The sequence below is a fragment of the Dunckerocampus dactyliophorus genome, chromosome 7 (assembly GCF_027744805.1).
Source record: "Dunckerocampus dactyliophorus isolate RoL2022-P2 chromosome 7, RoL_Ddac_1.1, whole genome shotgun sequence".
NCBI lineage: Eukaryota > Metazoa > Chordata > Actinopteri > Syngnathiformes > Syngnathidae > Dunckerocampus > Dunckerocampus dactyliophorus.
The window spans coordinates 8173860-8194897 of NC_072825.1; the positions used below are offsets into that span (position 1 = coordinate 8173860).

Genomic DNA, 21038 nt, shown 5'->3' on the forward strand with positions numbered 1-21038 from the left:
CATTGAAAAGACTACATAGTGTGGAGCAAAAGCAGATGAAAGAGACACATTTCCTTGCATGCAAACAAATACAAAGACCACATTTTTGCAAAAGCTTGGATTCCAACCGAAACTATTTTAACGACACGTAGGTCAAATTTTCCAGCCAACTCTTTTTGGAGCTGAGGGAGAGTATATTCCTTGTTTCACCTAGAATTTAGGAATAATTTGTGGAAAGTCTTGAGATGGGGGGGGGGGAGAAGAGGCTCACGTGTGCCAGTCTTGAGAGGGGGGGGGGCTGTGCAATCCAGATGTGGTTGTTGCCATGGCCGGCTAGGATATGCGGGGCTTTAAGCATTACGTAAAGCACGGGGCAGGCGGGAGGGAGCGGGGATGTTATTCCCGGGTATCCGTATCCGGGTAGACCAGGATGAGGAGAAGAGAGGAGGGGAAGCCACTGCAATGCGATGGAGTAAAAGGGTTAAAAATTAAAAGCATTTTCAAGCAAAACAAGAAAATGAGATGAAGGAAGACAAAACAAGATGTGAAAAAGTGAACTTAAAAGACTGTGATGTTGTGTACAATATACATGAGGTGACAACAGCTGCCGGGGGGCCCAATGTGATTCGTTTTTCATGGGGCCCAGAATTCATGGCAGCATCCCTGTGTGCTGGCCACAAACAACCTTGAATATGCTGCGATTGTATGTGCCATTTCCCAAATAACAACTGGAAGAACATCAACTTTAAGTGCAATTTTGAGGTTGCTGCCCTGAGGAAAAGAAGACAAACACTCATGCATGCAAGAAGTGCAGTAAAAAAAATAATTCGGGCTATAACGGTGCTCACTCTCAATTACGCAGCGCCAAAAGTGTCATCATGCATAAAACGTTTTTTTTTTTTTTTAATTTTGAAGGAAAATAAGCTCATGCCATTAAAAGGTCTGGAAACCGACTTCCCTTCTTTACTTTTAGAGATACATTTATCATACAAATGTAGGAAAAATGTTAGTACTAGAAGTGATATAAATAATAATAGTAATACAGAATAAGTGAGTGAATAATAGAATAAATAGAAGTGCTACGGAGAAAAAAACTACTAAACGTTGACTAGAAGACAACAAGAACGACAATGTTTTGTTACACTTACATATGAACATGTGTCACCAGAACACATGCCAAAAACACACATACACGCACAAACACATACTGTCATTTTTTTATACGAACAAGGGCAAAATGTCTCAGCAAAGAAAAAGTGTCCCCACAGTAAAGGTGAGAGGTCAAGGGTTGGGCCACATTCATACACCGAATGACAATTTCTTTCCCACTCACTCACGCACACACACACACACACACACACACACACTTATCCTCGTATTTTGTTTGTGTGGACCATCCAAAATGTCCTCACAAAGAAAATATGTCCCCACAATAAAGGTGAGATGTCAGCAGTAGTTCCATATAAACAGAAAGACAACATCTTACACGCATACGCACAAACCCAATCTATTTGAGTGGTTCAACCAAAATGGGAAAAAAGGGTCCCCCCGATAAAGTTGAAATGTTAAGAGTTGTGCCACATAAACATAAAAAGACAAGATGTCTCTCTCTCTCTCTCTCTCACACACACACACACACACACACACACACACACACACACAGTCTACTAAGATGAAACGAGCTCCTCGTAGTGTTTTTTGTGTAAGGGCAAGCCAAAATGTCTCTGAAAATAAAACATGTCCATACAATAAAGGTGAGATGTCTAAAGCTGTGCCACATGGAAAAAAAAATATCTCTCTCTCTTGCACTTTCTCACACACCCACACGCCTACATACACACACATCTAATTGGGTGAAAGGAGCTCATCGTAGTAACTTTTGCGCGGACATGTCCCCACAATAAAAGTGACATGTCAAGAGCAGTGCTACATAAGACAATGCTACATACACACGTACACACATCACACACACACACACACAAATTCTAATATGGTCTAATATGGAGCACCTCCCAGTATTTTGTTTGTGTGGACAAGACAAAATGTCCTCAAAGCAAAACATGTCCCCACAATAAAGTTGAAATGTCAAGAGTTGTACCACAAACACACACACAATAGTCCAATATGGTGAAAGGAGTTCCTTCTAGTATTTTTTGTGTAAGGACAAGCCAAAATGTCTCTGCAACGAAAAAGCGTCCTCACAAAAGCTGAGATGTCAAGAGTTGTGCTGCTGCAAAAACACAGAAAGACAAGATACAAGATCACACACGCGCGCAGACACACGCACACACAGTCTAATAGAGTGAAAGGGGCTCTTCCTAGTTTTTTTTTCTTGGTGTGGACAAGCTCAAATGTTCCCGCAACAAAAACATGTCCACACAATAAAGGTGAGATGTCAAAGGTTGTGCACACAAACACAGAAAAACAAGATATCACACACGCATATTTCGTGAGTATTTACTGCATCTATGTTATATCAGTGTTTCATTAGTGTGATGTTTGCTTTGTTGCCATGGCAACAGACATTTGCTGCTCATGCACATCATATCCGGCACTCAACGATTGACGCCTGATTACACCGGCTCACACACACGCACACACACACACACACGCACACCCACACACACACGCACACCTTGCTGCTAATTGTATTCCTGCCTGTTCTGTTTTTATGGAAAGTTGGGAGAAGACATTTATTGACTCATTAGCGTAGTCTTTTTATGGGTGAGCACGTGCACGTATGACAGACGCTGTGTAGATTGTGTGACAGTCAAATGGCTTATTTGACACGAGAGCTGGCGACAAAAAGCAGGAGAAAAAAAACCCACATGAATTTAAGGAACTACAAAACAAAAGAAAAAAAGTTGTTTTTTACTGAACACTTGTCTACACAGAGTGAAATGTGTCCAGATTACTGTACTTTGTCTGACACGAACAGTGTTGGAGACAATATAGAGCTGCTCTGTTGCCTTACACATAGTGTCCATGATAACGGGCTACACACACCTACACAGAACACGTGAGACACATGTGCACACATTCCCTCAGGTTTACATGTACGCAAAGTCTTTTTAAGTCTACACAGAAAACACCCACATGCGTGACGCCGGCTCAGAGAACATCAAAATAAATGCACATGCACACGGGCAAGCATGCATGATTCCACACAAAGGGACGCTATTCATTCATTCGGCGTCCTTTCAGACGCATAAAAGGGGTTCTGCGGCGGGAGCATACACTCAAAATGACAGCGCCCCTCTTCCTGTCCACTTCTCTGTCACACTTGCACAACGTCTGAACACCAAGGCCAGAGACATGGAGGCAAAAGGTCCCCGCTGAAGTGAATTACTATATGTGCATATGCAAGGAAAGAGTCCAACTTGGAAGAAGACCTGATGGTGAATTTAGTAGGATTTTGTATAAAAAGTCATGCACTGTAATTGGTAGAAAAGACAAAGACAGACGGCGTGCCCCTATTAATTACGGGGTACATCATCCACTTGAATAAAAACACTGCACCTCCAGTAGATGCCATTTTTCACCTCAAGATAAAAAGTGGTGTCACTACGTGGCAGTAATTAGCTTTACTTTACTTTATATGCGCCTTTACCACAACAAACATTGCCCGCAGAACACAAGTGGCATCTGTAAAGCTTGACTTTAAAGAGAAAGTGCTTGAGTGCAGCAGAAGCATCTAATCATTTCAACAATAAAAAACAAAAAAAAAAATATGAAAAGAAGGATCCAATGTTTAGGAAGGAGGGTACGAAAAACAAAGTTAGAGAGAAGTTGGATAGAACTCTTTTAAAATTGATTTATTCCAGTGCGGGACAAACACTACCGATCTGTCCGAGACAATGATAAGAAAGAAAGCAAAGTGATGGAGTGCAAACCTTATTGTATTATTTATTTCGTGTTACACTCCTGATTAAACTTCTAAGACCCATTGACAAATTGCAAGAATTTACATTTTGCAACTGTTGGATTGTAAGGTTTCTAAGTAGAACTTCAAAATGCAAAAAGAAAAAATGGTAATGGTTTAATTTATTTTGAACATGCTACAGTTTACATTGAATGCTTTATGTTATGGGAGTGAGAAAAACATGTGAATAAGCAATTTATTGCAAATAACCATTACACTGAAATAGGCTGTTCATCAGCTGATAAAAATTTTAAGACCGTAGCTAAAAAAAAACCCTGAAACCTCATTAAAATAGAAATAACATTTGGACTAATGAGTAGCTGCGCCAATGGTGACTCTCTAAGTCACCTCAAAAACTGGCTTGGGCATGCTTGATGCCAGTGTTTCCAGGAAGCTATTCGGAATGTTGCTCCAAGTGGTGAAGATGGCTTCATGGAGGGCATCTGGAAATGATGTCCATTTTTGTAACCTTCCCCTTCCATCCCTCCCCAAATGTTCTCAACTGAATTTAGATTAGGGGATGAATTAGGGACGCAGGATGGTCCAAGAGTGAGGTTATTTCTCTGGATAAAGTCCTTTGTCAGGCGGGCATTGTGAACTGCAGCGTTGTCCTGTTGAAAAACCCGGTCATTACCACACAGACGAGAGCCTTCAGTCACGTAACATCTCCACATAACCAGCTGCCAGTTGACACCCCTGCACAACCTGAAGCTCCACTGCTCCAGGAAAAAGCAGTCCAAATCATGATGGTGCCTCCTCCACTGTGTCGTGTGGAAAACATCTCGGGTAGGATCTCCTCGTCATGCGAGTAACATTGGAAGCCACCAGGACTGTCAACGTTACATTTTTTCTCATCAGAGAATAAAACTGCCTTCCACCTTTCAATGTCCCATGCTTGGTGCTCTTGCGCAAATTCCAAATAGGCTATTTTGTGGAGTTGAAGGAGACGAGGCCTTTGAAGACGCTTTTTGTTCTTAAAACCCTTCTCTTGCAGATGCCGTCTGATGGTTATTGGAATGCACTCGGTACCAGTAACAACCTTCATTTGGGTCGAGGATCGTCTCCTCTCTTGACGGACAGCTACATGGATCCTCGCCAATCAGTGACATTTTTTGGGCCTACCATTTGACTTTTTGTTCCATAATCCTCAGGATCTTTTAAGAAGTTTCAAATGACTGTCTTCCTCGCTTATGCAGTTCAACAAGCCAACCACATTCAAAAAAAGAAAGCTTTTTTGCCTTTGCCATCAAGAAATCATGACAGTATGAATACCTAAAAGAAAATGACACTGTATCCACATTTTTGTCAAGATTTTGGCTGTTAAAGGCTGCGGTCTTAAACTTCTGATCAGCCGATGAACAGCCAATTTCACTTTAATGGTTGTTTGCAATAAATTGCTTACTCAGAAATGTTTGTGTCTCACTCCCATTTCTTCTTTTTGCATTTTGAAGCTCTACTTAGAACCTCCTTAACCTTTCCTTAACCTCCATCCATCCATCCATCTTCTATGCCGCTTTTCCTCACTAGGATTGTGGGGGTATGCGGGAGCCTATCCCAACTGACTTCGGGCGAGAGGTGTGGTACACCCTGAACTGGTCGCCAGCCAATTGCAGGGCACTCCTTAAGAGCCAACAGTGCAAAATGTCAATTACTGCAATTTTTGAACTGGTCTTCAAATTTTGATGAGGAGTGTATATTATTTTGTAATATGAATTATTTTAATGACCATAAATGCCCTAATTACAGATGGGGCGTTAATTGGAGACAAGATGTTATCTACCAAATATGAAAATTCATAATATTTAACCATTTTTTTTTACTTCATTAATGAAAAATCATCACTTTCATTCACCACATGGTCATTTATTAACAAGTAGCAACAGAACCAATGTAGTAATAGTGGTAAGAGTCAGCCAGCATTAATATGGCTGATGAATTAATTGTAAATAACAGTATGGCTTAGTTTAACACACAGGGGTAGCACCACCGACATTTTAAAGTGAATGCAGAGGTAGATAAAGCTGCTGGATGCTGACTACTCATGATACTCCAAATGCATCTACTGGATCTTGTGGATTTAATTTTAAAAAACTATCGCTCCGGAAAATAAGTTGCATCAGTCAAAAATTGTGTCATGAAGAGTAAAAAAAAACAAATATAAGTTGCACTGGACTATAAATTGCATTTATTTAGAATTTTATTTCAGAAAATTTAAAACCAAGAAGACATTTAATTTGGAAACGCAAGTTATTCAACTACACAGAACAACAGGCTGAATAGGTGTCCACTATGTTAACGTAACACATTAACAGTTATTCAGCTACACAATAGCATAAAAACATATCTGGGAGGCTGATTAGGCTAAATTAACAAAACAAGCAGCATATAGTTGTCACAGGCCTTAGAGCGCCCTCTCACTGCTGCCACGGTACTGTTCTCTCCTCCTCCTTCATGTCAGTAAGTATGAATTAACATTTAAAAACGTGTTTTATATCGTCACGTAACCAACCAAACTATGAAAAAAACTGCAAAACTTATAGTCTGTAAAATACAGTACATTGGGAGGTTGGCTACAGCCACAGCTGTTGATGCCATTGTTTTTTGATCTAGTGCAAATTGCTTTTATAGACCTTATAACCAAAAACTATAGGAGACTCTTAACTGAATAGAAGCGTTAATTAGAGCATTTGTATACCACCTTACCAAAATAGACTCCTGGTACTCTTTGCAGTTGAGTTAATAAACACTCCGGGACACTATAGGTGGATAACGTCCAAAGAGCAATAATGTTTGTGGAGTGTGTTGTGGCAGGCAACAACATTTTTTGGAGTGTGTCGCAGTGAAAGTGTACAGTTTAATTTTAATAATGATTTCTAGCTAAAACTCTCATGACATCAAGTCGGACACATCTCACAAGAGCTTCACAAAGCACATTCTGACACAATAGCATCTGAAGCAAATTCTGACACAATAGCCTGACACTTAAATTGTCCTGTATACTACTCACACACGCACACACACGCACACACACGCATTTAGAATCAAGTCACTTCGCTATACCTGCACACACATTGCTCTACTATGTCTTTACATGAGTCACAAATCAAACAAACATCAAACATCAAACAGTGGAGATGTCAGCAGACTTACACGCACTAAATAAATTTGTCGGTCAGGTTGAGGGCAAAATATTGACACACACATAACGTCGCCTTTTTTTATTCCGTGTGCCGTCGTCACTCTCTCTCTCTCAGACTAATCTAAACTCCATTTTGTCTCTCTCCAAAACACCAAAAACAAGCCCCATAAGTGGCCTACATACACAGTACAGTACCTTCCGTAGACATTTCTGCTATTGTCATGAAATGTTAATTGCAAGTCAAGCACTGCTTTTGTGTCCCATTCGTAGTCGGTGTTAGAGACCATGAATATAGTCTCTAAAACTGACATCATATTATTTTATTTTTAATCTGTTTAAATTTGCCTGTTTCTTTTTAATCTGCGTCATTGCAAATATAATGAGTGTCTATTATGGCTCCAATTACGGTACAATAAAGTTAGTCAAAGTTAATCTTGTTGAATGTCTACAAAAATCACAAATACACTAAGGGCTGTGCACACATATGGCATAAAGGACTTTTCCTCTCCTTCACTGCAGATACACACATGCATCTATAAAACAAACAACATTTTAGTAATTTTACATCTTATATATATATATATATATATATATATATATATATATATATATATATGAATGAGCTCCCTGTCTTTGCAGTGCCATGTCAGCAAGCATTCATTCCAACATTGTAAGAGCAGTGTGGTTTTTTTTGGTCATCAGCTGTGCAATATCGTGCCGATATGCGATGAATCACAGGTGCTTACATGTTTTCAGCGTGACCATGCAGAGAGGAGAGGATTGCGGACACACAAGAAGGAACGCCATATGGGACGACAGCATGTTGGCTGACGGGAGATGCTTTCGCTGGGCATCGCCAATGTGCCACCTCCGTGCCTTTTAGAATGCGGGGTAATCTCATATGAGATGTGTTGCGAAAATATATAGTGCAATTTAGCACTGGTTTGCATAAATAGCGTATTTATCATTGTTATTAGTATTTTAGGATAAAAGATGGAGATAAAGAATAACATTTGGCACTTTCTTGTTTATGCATGATATAATTGGATTATCTGCATATATGTAAGTCATTTCTGAGTCAGACTCGGTGACAGAATGAAACAGATGAATTTTATTTTAGGGTCGCACTGAGAAGAAAAACAGGAAATTATGAGAAAAAGGTTGTAAAGCGACGAGAATAAGGTTGTATTGTTGAAAGAATAATGTCATAAATATTAATAGAAGAAAAAATCATCACAATGCTAAGAAAATGGTAATCTTGCAAGATTAAGACGCAATTTTAATAAATGAATGTCAAAAATCCCACAGAAATCGTCTGAGATATTTTTACTTTATTTATACTTTATCAACATTTTCAGTTACTCTTGTAGTACCATTATTTTTATGAATGTCAAAAATTCCACAGAAATCGTTTGAGATATTTTTACTTTATTTATACTTTATCAACATTTTCAGTTACTCTTGTAGTACCATTATTTTTAGTCTGCTCTTTATACTCCTTTGTAAAAAAAAAAAAAAGTCTTAAAACCACTTATGATTTGGTCAGCATGTTTTTCAGTATATGTTCTCTATGACTTAAGCACCATTAAAGAGCAAGATATTTATTAAGATTAAAGACATTTGTCTAGTTTGCAGCATCCACAAAAAATGAACTTCTTAAACAGGAGTATTTTTCCACTACATGCACAGAGCTTCAATTTGTCTTGTGCAATTGTGCAATTGTCTAGAACAATATTTCTTTCTGATGATCTTGTATAACAATTGCTCACTTGCAATAAATTGCATTAATACCTTTTGTCATACAGTGGAACCTCGGTTAGCGTCTGCCCCAGTTAGCGTGTTTTTTGGTTAACATTGGTTAAGACGCCGGTTTTGCGTGCATTCTCCAGTTAGCATACAATATGGCGCGGGTCTTGTCATGTTGTTAATACATTGTGAGAGTCCAACTGTGTTGTTAATGTATTTTTTAAATCACAAAATGTTCTTCCTTGTTAGCATCCTATTAGCTAGCAAAACAAAACGGTAACGGGAACCGGGAGTGACTGTTACGTCTCCCGTCTATGATGTTATCAACGGTTGACTCTAAAAAATGTTAACATAAATCACTTTTTTAGAGTTTTACAATTACAGTTGTACATACACAAAACAATTCTGAATGCATATAAATGACGAATGAAAGGGATAAATGAACATTGAAGGTTACGTTTACCTTCACTGAAGATGTCAGTCAGTCATGTCTCCAATGAAGGAAAAAATAACCTTAAATGCCCATTTGTCCCCTTTATTCATCATTTATATGTATTTTGAAATGTTTTCTGCATGTATAACTCGAATTGTAAAACTATAAAAATGTGTTACATGTTAAGATTTTTGTTTTTTTGGAACGGATGAATTGGATTTACTTTATTTCTCATGGGAAAAATTTATTTGGTTAATGTCGTACCTTCTGGAATGAATCAATGATGCTAACCAAGGTTCCACTGTATGTACATTTGCATTTTCTTTTCTGATCTTTTTAAATTATAATATTGTAGCTGCATTAGTTATTGCGTGTTATCTGCTATACTTATTCAAAAACACCCTCTGGAGGTTCTGCAATCTGCATGCTTTCAAAATGTCCCTGACCTTGTGTGAACCTGCACAAGTGAAAGAGTTCTCACCTGTGCCGGGACGTCCCATGATGATGTCCTTTCGTGGTGCAGGGTGAAGGCTCTCCATGGGCAGGATCAGGGGCAGCAGCGCCGTGGGCGATGGGTGGCAGGGCACTGGCTGCTGCACCTCCCCCTCAAAGCCTCTGTTCTCCACTCGTTCCCCAGTGCTGTCCACACTGCATGGAGCAGTAGCAGTGATCGTTGTGCCCACGGTGACCGAGAGGGCCTGCAAGGGTGCAGCAGGGGTGTCCGAGGTGGGTAAAGAGGACGGCGTCGGGGACACGAGCAGCAAAGTTTGAGCAGGACTGCGCAAAAGGACTGTGCCGTTGGGGACTGGGGCAGCAGCGTTGATGGGGACGGGAACCTGGAGGCCAGGAATTGGCTGGGGTGTGAAGGTGGTGATGCCATTGGCTTTAGATAAGGTAGTTTCAACCCCTCCCTCTTTTTCACCTCCTTTTCCCAAGGGACACTCTATAAATTTTGCCAATGGAACGTCAGGATTCCTCACAATGACGGGGGAGTCTCGCAAGGCCTGCTGGGATGCAGGGACTACGCGACGGGGCCCTCCATCAGGAGTGAGAGGAGAAGGGGGTGTTGGTGACACGAGCAGAGGAGGAGGGGAAGCAGTGGTGGAGGACGGGGGCCTGCTCGAGGAGGGGGTGGTTGCCCCTCTTGGCCGTGAGAAGGTGGGTGTGTGGGAATGTGATGTTGGTGTCTGCGGGGACAGCACCCTGAAAGAGTTGTTGAGGTCGCCCTGCTCTAGCTCTGTCTTGGGTGTGTAATTGTGGTGGTGGAGGGGGAGAGGTGGCGGGGGGTGCACGTCTGGCTTTCGTTTACTGGGGCTCATCGGAACTGTAAATGTCAGGTTGCTGTGGAACGAGGGCTGGACACCTGAAGTGTGTCTCTCCCGTTCTCCACCACCGGCTGGAGTAGTTGCCTTGCTGCTCCCTCCCCCTCCTCCCCCCGTACCACTGAGCTGTCTGTGCTTCCGGTGCTGAAGAACTGGGGAGGCGGTAATCGGGGAAAAGTTCGCCGGCCGAAAGCCAAACAGTGGGGAGGGTGAGGGAGAGGGGGCTGGGGAGAAGGGGGACTGGTTTGAGATAGGAGAAAAGGATGGGGTTCCAGAGCGCGAGCTTCCTAGCGACACAAGCATGGTAGCTGCCTCGCACTCGTCGAAGTCAAAGCGCGCTGACAAGTCATGTGGGAGGACGGAGGGCAGGAGCAAGCGAGGTCTGGAGTCTCCCCTGCTACTCGTCTCGCTGCTCTCCCTTGATGTGTCGTCCCATTCAAACTCACTGCTCGCTCGACCCCGCAGGTCAGAGGGAGTCACTGTCCCTGAGCTGCTGCCTCCTCCCCCCTTTCCCCCTGCAGCAGCCTCCATCTCCTTGGTCCTCATCGACAGGTGTCTGGAGCAGTAGCCACGTCGCTGAGACTCCTTCATGCAGCCCTCCCTGGAACACAGCCTCCTCCACTGCTTGCCATTAAACTTTTTACGGATGCCATTCTGTGTGCACACGACATCACCCTTCTTGTACTTCTGCTGAGCCAAAGAGAGGGGTGTCCTGGAGCGAGAAGAGGTAGAGGAATTCCCCCCCAAAGATAACGGAGTCGGGTTGTGATTGGGAGTGATCTTGGTCGGAGGTAGATTTGGAGTATTGTTCATGTCAGAACCGAGTAAGGCAGGTGAAGGAGGAGGCTGGGGGCTTGTGAGGGTGGGGAAATGAGGGGGGCCCAAACCCCTCACCACAGAGAGGTGGGGGGAGGATGAGTGGTAGCTACTGGACTTGGATATTATGTTTATGTGCTGTGAGGGGGCAGAGTTCGACTTGGGTGCTGTGGATATTGCCATATTAAAACGAGATACCTCAACATCTTCTTCTGGGATGTTGGCTTGTTTCTGCCTCTTTCTGTCTAAGAAGTCCTCTCTGCACCCGTGGACTGTGGTGCCCCCCCCACTAGCAGTAACAGTGGAGGAATGGAGAGGTGGATGCCCGTTTCCATAGGGATTCCCAGCAGTAACCCCTTGATGAGACAAACCATGGCTCAGCCTTGCTCCCCCTCCCAGTACGCCCATTCCACTGCTCAACTGACAAACCTCTCTCTCCACCTCCATCTCCTCCCTCCACTCTCTCTCTTCCCTTTCCCTGTCCCGCTCTCTCTCCCGCGCCCCTCCTCCGTCCAAGTGTGGGACATCCCAGGGGGGGGTGAGCAGTCTCAGGCTTTGTCGGGAAACCCACACGGTCAAAGCTTTCCTATTGTCTCCACCCTGACGGCCCGCTCCACCACCCAGGGGCTCTGTGTCTTCACTCAGGATTACCTGGTAAGGGAAAGAGACACCAGGGTGGGGGTCCACCTGAGACACAACTCCTTCCCTGTACAGTAAAGGACCCCCCTCCTCTCCACCAAAGGGCACACACACTTTGGTACCGACAGCAACAGGCGACATACCGGGTGGAGGGGCATCCAAGACTAACTCAACAACACCTCCTGATGATGTCATCATGGTTCCACCATCAAAAGGATATTTAACAAGAGTCCCCTTTGCTTGCAGCTCTACTTCGACAGCACCTCCGTTGACGCCCCTCACCACTCCAGGTCTGAACACTGGGGACAACGGGCACAAGTCTCTCTCCTTGAAACCCCCTCCCCCTGTAGGCACGACAGGGGCATCCTTGGAGCTCCTTATCTGACGAGCCAAGACTCTCTGGTTTTTCAAACCTTTAGCAAGAGCTTCTGCATGACCCCCTGCACTGCTGACCCCTTTGGGCAGTGAATTAAGAAGGGGCGTTGGGCCGTGGGTGCTCTTTTGATTGCTTGGTCCGTTTGTGTCTATCACGTCCATATCAGATGAGTGCTCACTGGCTGTGTCGGTGGAGGATGAGCGCCCTGAGTTAGGGGCCTGTTCGGATTCATTCTCGCCTACTTTGGACTCTCTTTCTAGGGGGGTTACTGTCCTGAGTGGCCCATCTTCTATGGAGACTTGATTTTTTTCTGTTGCTTTACTGTTCACGTGTTGAACTGATGGCTGATTACCTGAGCAAGCATTACTTCTGCTATTTACACTGCTAGTGTTAGTACTACTGTTCATGCTAGCATTAACTATTTTGTTAATTAAATGACTAATATTGTTGAAGTTATTGACATTATTCATGGGCATAGTTACACTGTCACCGATTTTGTTGTTGCTATTGCAGGAAGTGTTGCCTGTGGTTGCAGGGCTGGAGGTAGGAAGGGTAGTGGGAGGAGTGGCGTTGTTCACAAAGTGCTCATACGTGTATTTCTTCTTGGGAACCCGAGCCTTGAACGTGGCTGTCTTTCTGCTGGAGACGGAGGCTGGGCCGGGATTGTGGTTGGTGGTCACTGGAGGCGTGATGGGAGAGGTAGGAGATGCTACGGAGTCGACGGATGAGCTTCTGCATGCCATCGCTTCTTTTGCCGTATTGGTCGCATCCTTCTCAACTGACTCCATGAGTTTCTTCGGCTTAGTGGACTCACCCCTCCTGGGGGCGTCGCTGTCTGTGGCGGGCTCCTCCAGTAGGTTGGTGGCTAAAGGTGGACACGGCTTGGACAAAGTGCTGGCTGTGCTCTGTGGGTTTTTTCCAGTTGACTCCCTCTTGATTCTTTTACAGTCTTTCCCTTGGGAAGGCTGGACGTCCGCCTTCCTTCGTCCACCTCGGCCTCTGGACGATGAAGGGGATCGTCCCCGTTGTTTTTTTTGCGGTCTCATTTCTTCTGTCCTGCAGATTATATAGCGCTCGTCTTCTTTCTTTCCTTTAAGGCACTTTGCTTTTTCTCTCTATTGCAGAGCTACAAGGAAGAGGGAGAGGGAGACATTTGTTTAATATCTTTACGCAAAAACAGCATCATAATTGTCATGGATGAACATTTGACATTTGCTCTGAAGCATCCTCTATAATTGCAGCGCGTCGGCTTGTGTGAGGATTTATAAACTTGACTCATAAAAGCTTTCCTGCAAAAAAAAAGAAAGGCTATCCAAGGTCAATCCTCTTCCTTATTTAAGTATCCCAATATCTGTTTTTAGAGTCCAAAAGCATGCCGGAACAAAAACTGTCTTTATCTCATACTACAGGTCACCTGATTTTACCAAGTCCCTCCAGCTATAGTCAGACATGCGACGGAGAGGCTTTCTCACGCAGCACGTTGCAAACACTCCTACTTCTTCAACTGCGCAATAACAAACAGTTTAGCTTGCCTTCCATCAGGGAGTAAAGGGGTTGGCAGCGGCCTGGGTGAGGTCACCCAACAACGTGAGTGTGTGAGTGGGAGAGGTAGTAGCGTGCGGATGTTTGTGAAAAAGAGACTGCTCTAGAGAAGTCGCTGGGAATTTCCACAGCCTCGCTCGGCATGGCCGGGCTTCTCTCTTCGTCTTGCTCACTCTCACACTTTTCTCCGTGCCTCAGTCTTTCCCAGTCAGGCTTTTGGCACAAACATTTCGTCAGAGGAGAAAGCGAACGTGAGCGTGTGTGCTGTTGTCCTCCTTATAATTAAACCACACACTGAATGCATACACACATGCATAAGGTGACCTTGTTGTTAAAACACAATAGGTAACAAATCACCTCGCTTGTGTTCAGCATTCTCAAAAGACTACAATACACACTCACTTTTTTTTTACGGTACCTTTGACCTTACATTTAAACAAAAGAGTTACATCGTCAGATACATTTTCAGTTGTGATTGTATCATCTATCAGAGTAATGCCATGATGGCTTCACAACCAGTGCATATAGAAAGTGAACACACACTTGTTAAAAATGAAGCCTTTTCAAATATGAAAAATGAAATTGAAAGTAAGCTTTACGTGGCCATTAGAAATATACTTTAAGAATCCCACTGGGGAAATTCATTAAACTATAGAATTCAATTAAATTAAAAAAAACAAAGACAAAAACAACAAAATTAAGTGATTGCAAATGTGTGAAAGATTATTTGGGCCCAACTGAGAAGAATAGGAAAAAAAGAAGTCAGAACGTTAAAAGGATAAAGTCATAATACAGATTTATTATTATAACATTACGTCGATTTTTTTAAATTCTGTTACAATTTTATTCTTGTAAAATCCTAACAACCCCTTTCTTTACTTTCCATTTGTCCGACTGTTGCTTTCAACACAACAATGCAGGTGATGTGAAGGATTGCAACTATCTACCTGTAGCGCCATGGTCATTTCACAACCAGCGGATATACAATATGAACACACCACAGTTAAAACAGCAGTTTTGTTTGTAATATAGCTTTGTAAATAACATAGCTTTGCTCAAAAAATTGTTTGACCTCTAACCTGCAAAATTCATTTGAAAAAGACACATTTGTTGGAGGGGGGAAATAAAAAAAAAAAGTACAATAAACTGAGTGCATTAAGAAGTTGGGGCCACAACAAACATCAAAAAGTTGGAGCATTGTGAGTTATTTAGGGTTTTTTTGGTGAGTTGTTTTTTTTTGGTATTATTACAATTTTATTCTCGTAACATTTCAACATTTTAACTTTTTACTTTTCACTTGTCGGACAACTACTTTCAGCACGATAGGATGGGAAAAGTGAGTGTCGGTTGTTGCGGAATACCCTTTCACACAGGCGCCGTCCCGCCTCTGTTCTGGCTCATTTACATGACAAAAAGCAGCTATTTTAACAGATGCTGTGTTCACTTGCTATATCTACTGTATTATGAACATAGTACATTCATGTTCAATATCAACATGACTTCAAGCAAATGTGTATTATCATTGTAAATGTATGCTGTTTCATAACACGTCACTAAAGAGAGAAAAGCAGGAAGAAGTCAGCTGTTCTCGACTGACCGACCGACCGACGGCATTGCTCGCTAGGATCTGATCTTAGCTCGGAAAAATGTGTTCGGCCACGCTCGTGGTGCCGTGTGTGTGTGTGTGTGTGTGTGTGTGTGTGTGTGTGTGTGCAGCCGAGCGTGCAAGTGCTGGCATTCTGTTGTAAGAGAGAGGCTGATTTTTTTCTGGCATCTTGACCCATCTCTTTATTATTTTCACTGGAAAGTATTTGGGTGGGTACAGTGGTGTTACTGTTTTTCCCATAACAGCCTTCTTTTACTTCTTACCAGTAATCTAAAAATCTGTCGCAGCATTGCTCTTGTTCACTCAGGAATAAAAAAAAGTTCAGAGATTGACAAAAACCATGAAAGCAGAGTTCTACCCTTTTTCCCTATTAGGAGGCCATACCAAAATTGCAAAGTAATATGACGTACGGTTTACTACTGTGTTGACTCGAGTTTAAGACTTTCACTCCAACAAATTCTGAAAAAGAAGTCAGTGGAATTGAGATAAAAACACCCAGAATGATCGCAATACTGTACTAACCCAAATATCTGACAGGTCTGAAAAATACAAGTCATTTTATGTTTGGCGTTTAGAGTTTTTATACATGCAAACAAACAAGGTGGCGCAAAATGACTGCTCCCTAAAGCGATAAGTCATAGCCTTTCTTACTGTCACTCACACACACTAACCTGGAGAGACGCAGCAGCAACCTAGCAAAGACTGACTCAAAGGTTGTTTGCACGTTAGCAAACAAGGGGGGGAGAGTTACTATGCTAATTTGAAGATAATGGCAATCAATTCAGCAAAGTCATCACACAACCGTCGAGCAACTAAGAAGTATCGTCCTGTTTATTGCATTACCAGTTGCGGTTTCACTCATATTGAAAACATTTTAAAACTTGAACATTCATTTTGTCTTAAAAACGTGTCTTAAAATAGAGTGGCCATCTTATAATCAAGGTCGTCTTATGTTCAGGTCAATACGATATCACAATGGTATCGAACTTTTTACACCAATTACCACCTCAGAAATATTTAACTTTGCAAGTGCCACAGTTTTTGCAACCCCTGTTTGCCATCACAGTGTAGCTTAGAGTATGTGGCTTTTACTTGCAGGTAAACTGGCTTGTGGAGTATGAGGTGATTTAAACATCAATATTTATCTATAATTATTCGTCTTTAGTTTATCCACTTGTATTTGTAAAGTTATTTCATATGTATACGTCGGTAGATGTACAACCAGTGGCAGTTTGTGAATCAATGCAATATTACAGCGCAATATTGTATATATTAAGCATTTATGGATTTAATACTTTTATAACAGAAGTGGTCTTGTGGGCCATATATGGTCCATCGGCCGCAGGTTGATAGAGGAAGACATACAGTATAATGACTACATATTTTAAACAATACAAATATGGAGTATTTCAATTTGGCCTTCAAGTCTGGAGTATTAACCCAAAAGAAGGTCAAAGCCCCTCTTGTCATGTAATATTTGTGATGACTGTGCGCTGCCAAGCGATGCCTCCGTGTTCAAGCTTTGACAAGACAAGACGACCGGCGGCTGTCGTTTCCATGGCGTTGGACCGGACAAACACTATAAACAATGTAAACCAGCTCCCTTGTCCTCTGCATGGCGACGACGTCAAACTTTACACACACGTTTAAACACTCTCTCGGTGCTCTGAATTTACAGTGCAGTCATGCACGCGTTGTTAACACGCGCATCTACTGCGTCGTTTAAAAAAAAGACTAATAGCGCACATTTTTGCTTCAATCCACACATTTAAAGACATATTATTGCTTCCAAATAAAGAATGCAAATGTAGGTGCCAAACAGGACACTTAAGTGGGTTATTTTGCCTGCATGCAACAAACGCACAACATCTAACATATCACTCCACTATGATGCCCTAACCTAAATGACAAGCAAATACACACAATATTTCAATAAGGACAGAATAGGTTAGTGTATTTGCAAGATACTGCATGCAGTGCATCCTCCTTGAAAGTGTATTATGGCTGCAGTCAGTGACGACGAGGCAAATGACAAGCTGTGATAATGGTAGAAGACCACCACCACCACCACTGGGCTGCTTTTGCTCTTAACTGGGTCACCCCGGGGTCCTGTCATTTGGAGGATCTTTGACTCACGTTTTTGCAGTAGGTCCTAAAAAACAGCAGACTGCTCCTGTCATTTAGAGGATCTTTTACTAGCGTTTTGGCTGCAGGTCCTTAAAAACAGCAGAGCACTCCTGTCATATAGAACTTCTTTGACTGTCATTTTTCAAGTTGGTTCTTAAAAACAACAGAGCACTGCTGTTATGTAGAGGATCTTTGACTCGTGCCGTAGGTGCTTAAAAACAGGAGAGTGTTCCTCCTATCAGTTAAAGAATCTCTGCCTAGTGTTTTTGCTTTTGGTCCTTAAAAAGAGCAGCACACTCCTGACATACAGAGGATCTTTAATGTACAATTTTTGCATGAGGTCCCTAAAAACAACATAGAGGTCCTGTTCCACTGAGGATATTTGACGATACTTTGTGGAGTACATCCTTACAGACAGCAAAGCCTTCCAGTCATATAGAAGATCTTCGACTCACGTTTTTCAAGTTGTTTTTTAACAACAGCAGAGCACTACATTCATGAAGAGGATCTTTGACTCGTGTTTTTGCTGTCATTTCTTAAAAACAGCAGCACATTCCTGTTATTTAAAGGCTCTTTGACAAGCGCTTTTGCCGTCGGTCCAAACAGCAGTGATCAAGTGTGTGAAGGAAGAAAAATGCGACAAATCACTGCTGATTTCTTGGGACCAAATGCAAGAATGGACATACTATGACATCCTAATGACATACCAATAACATAACTGATGACTGTTAGTAAATATGTCGATTTTTATGCCAAACAGGGCAAATAAGTGGCTTATTTTGCTTGCATGCAACACACAGAGAGGGGAGTGGAATCTCAATGTCAACACATATGCATCCTCCTTTAAAGCGTTTATGGATGCGGCCAGTGACGACGACGCAAGTGACATTCCATAATGATGGCAGAAGACCACCACCATCACCTCCACAGGGTAACACTGGGTTTTTTGCCCTCAACTGGGTCACCCTGGGAGGTGGGAGATAAGAGAAATGTGTCTAAAAGTAGTTCTGTAAAGATATATAAAGAACATAAGAGTTAGATTCCAATCATTATTAAGCGGTGGCAGTGTGCAGGAAAGTCCCAGTGTGTTGATGTGCGAGTACTACTACTGCACTATAATAACATGCTATGACTCAAGGCTGCTGCTCCAGTCTGCATACTCGTAAACAAAACAAGGCAAATCTACAGGAGTTAAGTGACGTTTCTAACAAAACAGGCCGGATTCATTCTCTTCCTCCTTCATTCTTTTTTATTACTGAACACAACATAACCACTTATGCTAGCGAAAGTTATTAAAGTGACACTTTTTTTTTTAAATCAGCTAGCTTAAAACAGAAGGGAACATGCTAGTAGTGATGGTCGTAACCTTCGTAGTACGCATTACTACACAGCCACGAGCCACACTAAATCACCAAAGTGGGCTCTTTAATGGCGACATTAGCGACATATTACCCCGAATTTGTATGTATGTTTTTTAATCAACTCTACACGCTCAGTCTCGGAACCGCAGTGCTGCAAATAGGGTCGACTTGTTTATCTACTCGACGCCAACGCGGAAAAGGTAGCGAAAAAGTAGCGAAAGCGTGTAATTAAGCGGGATTGGTGTTAAATGGTGGTCTGGTTGTCATGTAGGACATTTTGGGAAAGTTTTAAAGCAGTCGTCTACTCGTAGCCTTCCTCACAAGCGGTTGCTCCGGGTAGAACAAACACGACAATAACACAGTAGTGTGGCATTTATTAGCGTGTTAGAAATTAATTAAGGGTCACACTCCCTATATTTGTAACTTTTAGTGTAAACTCACCCGAGTAGAGCTTCACCAGGAGAGAAGAAAAAAAGATTTATGGTCTTATTTTGCGGATGAGGCAGCTCCCCCACACCCGCTAACATCCCTCGGCTGTCGGCTTGGCACTTTCACTTTTCCTCTAGGGAACATAGTCTGTCTCCCCCACCAGCAGCAGCACAACACACAAACTCCAACAAGGATACGCAAAAGTATCGCTCGTCTTTTTCCACTACAGTCACAAAATGGTGAATGAACCACTAACAGCTGGACGAGGGGTCCAATCAGAGCTCGCTGACAGGTACAGTAGCCAATCAGAGTAGGTGTCCGTAGATGAGGGGGCGTGGCGGGCTGTCAAGGTCCGCATGACTGACAGCGGGTGCAGGCCAATGGTGGTGGTTGATGCTAAGCTTGACCGGTGTACCTTCCTAAAGGTTACAGTAACCAATGGGAGCTCTGGGAACCATAGGAACAGCACGAGGGGAGGACTAAAGGGCGGGACTTAAGAGAGGAGCGCCAATAGAAAGACACAAATGCCTCCTCCCTTTATGGGAAAGAATAGCATAAGTGACAGCAGAATCCCTGAGGAGATGCATCAAATAATTTGCACTATTTGCTGCCAAACTGTTCAAAGAGTCAAGCTATTCTTTTACACCATTATTCGCCCAAATTCTTACAAAGTATGCCGACATACAAAGCTTCGTGTCGTTCCTACAAGTTCGCTTCAGGAAGTGACTGCAAAACTTCTTCCTCTCCTTTTCCTCTCTCAGCAACAAGAGCAATGCTTTTCACCTCGCTCTAGCCAATCACAGCGCAGCATCTCACTCCTTCTTTCCGCTCACCCCGCCCCTCGCTCGTGTTCAAAGCGAGCGGAGTCGACGGAGTTCGGTGACGTCATCTCACCTGAACCAGATTGGACAGGGCCAGTGACGTTACCGGGCCAATGGCGAGAGGTATGGGTGACGTCACCGCGAGTGTTGCCACCATCTGGTCGTAGGGGGCGTGGCCTAGCGTAAACTCAGCTGACCTCTTGTTTGTAAATTGGAATGCGTGCTTGAGAAAGATGCATGTGCTCATTTTGACATTGATTGTTATTTTTAAGGTTGTTATTGACGAAAAATAAAAACACGATCCACTAAAAGACAGGTAGGAGACATTAATGTCCATATTACATAATCGCCTTGTTCGTGTAGTCGTGCAACTAGATTAGAGGAAACAGCAGCGCCCTCAGTCGGTAGAATTTGCGGTGGGGTGGGGGGTCGGGGGGACGTGCCAATTCTAAACAAAACAAAAGTCAGAGGACACAATATATCTGTATATGTATATTTAAAATATAATCAAAATCTAGATGTATTTTTTGTGTTTAGTTGCTCGTTGCTAGTCACGAGTTGATGTGTCAAGCAAAAGGTTGGATGTGCTGCAAATGTTGGTGTTAGGGTGACACCTAGTGGATTTTATTTAGTATTGCAAAGGGTAGTGTTCAATTCTATTTATCTCATTTATTTACTTTGGTTAAAAAAAAAGAAAGAAAATCGCTAAAGTATAAGTAACAATATAAAGTAAAGACAATACAGAATAAAATTGGGAATTATTTTCAGTCAATTATTTTG

At 42.6% G+C, this 21038-nt stretch overlaps 1 protein-coding gene across 2 annotated transcripts in view; it reads right to left on the bottom strand.

The window, feature by feature from the left end:
• The window catches only part of cicb (capicua transcriptional repressor b), a 40044-nt gene extending 20360 nt beyond the window's left edge, over positions 1–19684 (bottom strand). For both annotated transcript variants that reach the window (XM_054781218.1, XM_054781217.1), the window contains exons 1-2: positions 19450–19684; positions 9701–13498 (exon numbers count right to left, since the gene is read on the bottom strand). In XM_054781218.1, coding sequence (XP_054637193.1) covers positions 9701–13418 — 3718 coding nt within the window. In that variant the 5' untranslated portion in view covers positions 13419–13498; positions 19450–19684. The remainder of the gene's footprint in view (positions 1–9700; positions 13499–19449) is intronic.
• Between the last annotated feature and the right edge of the window lie 1354 nt (positions 19685–21038).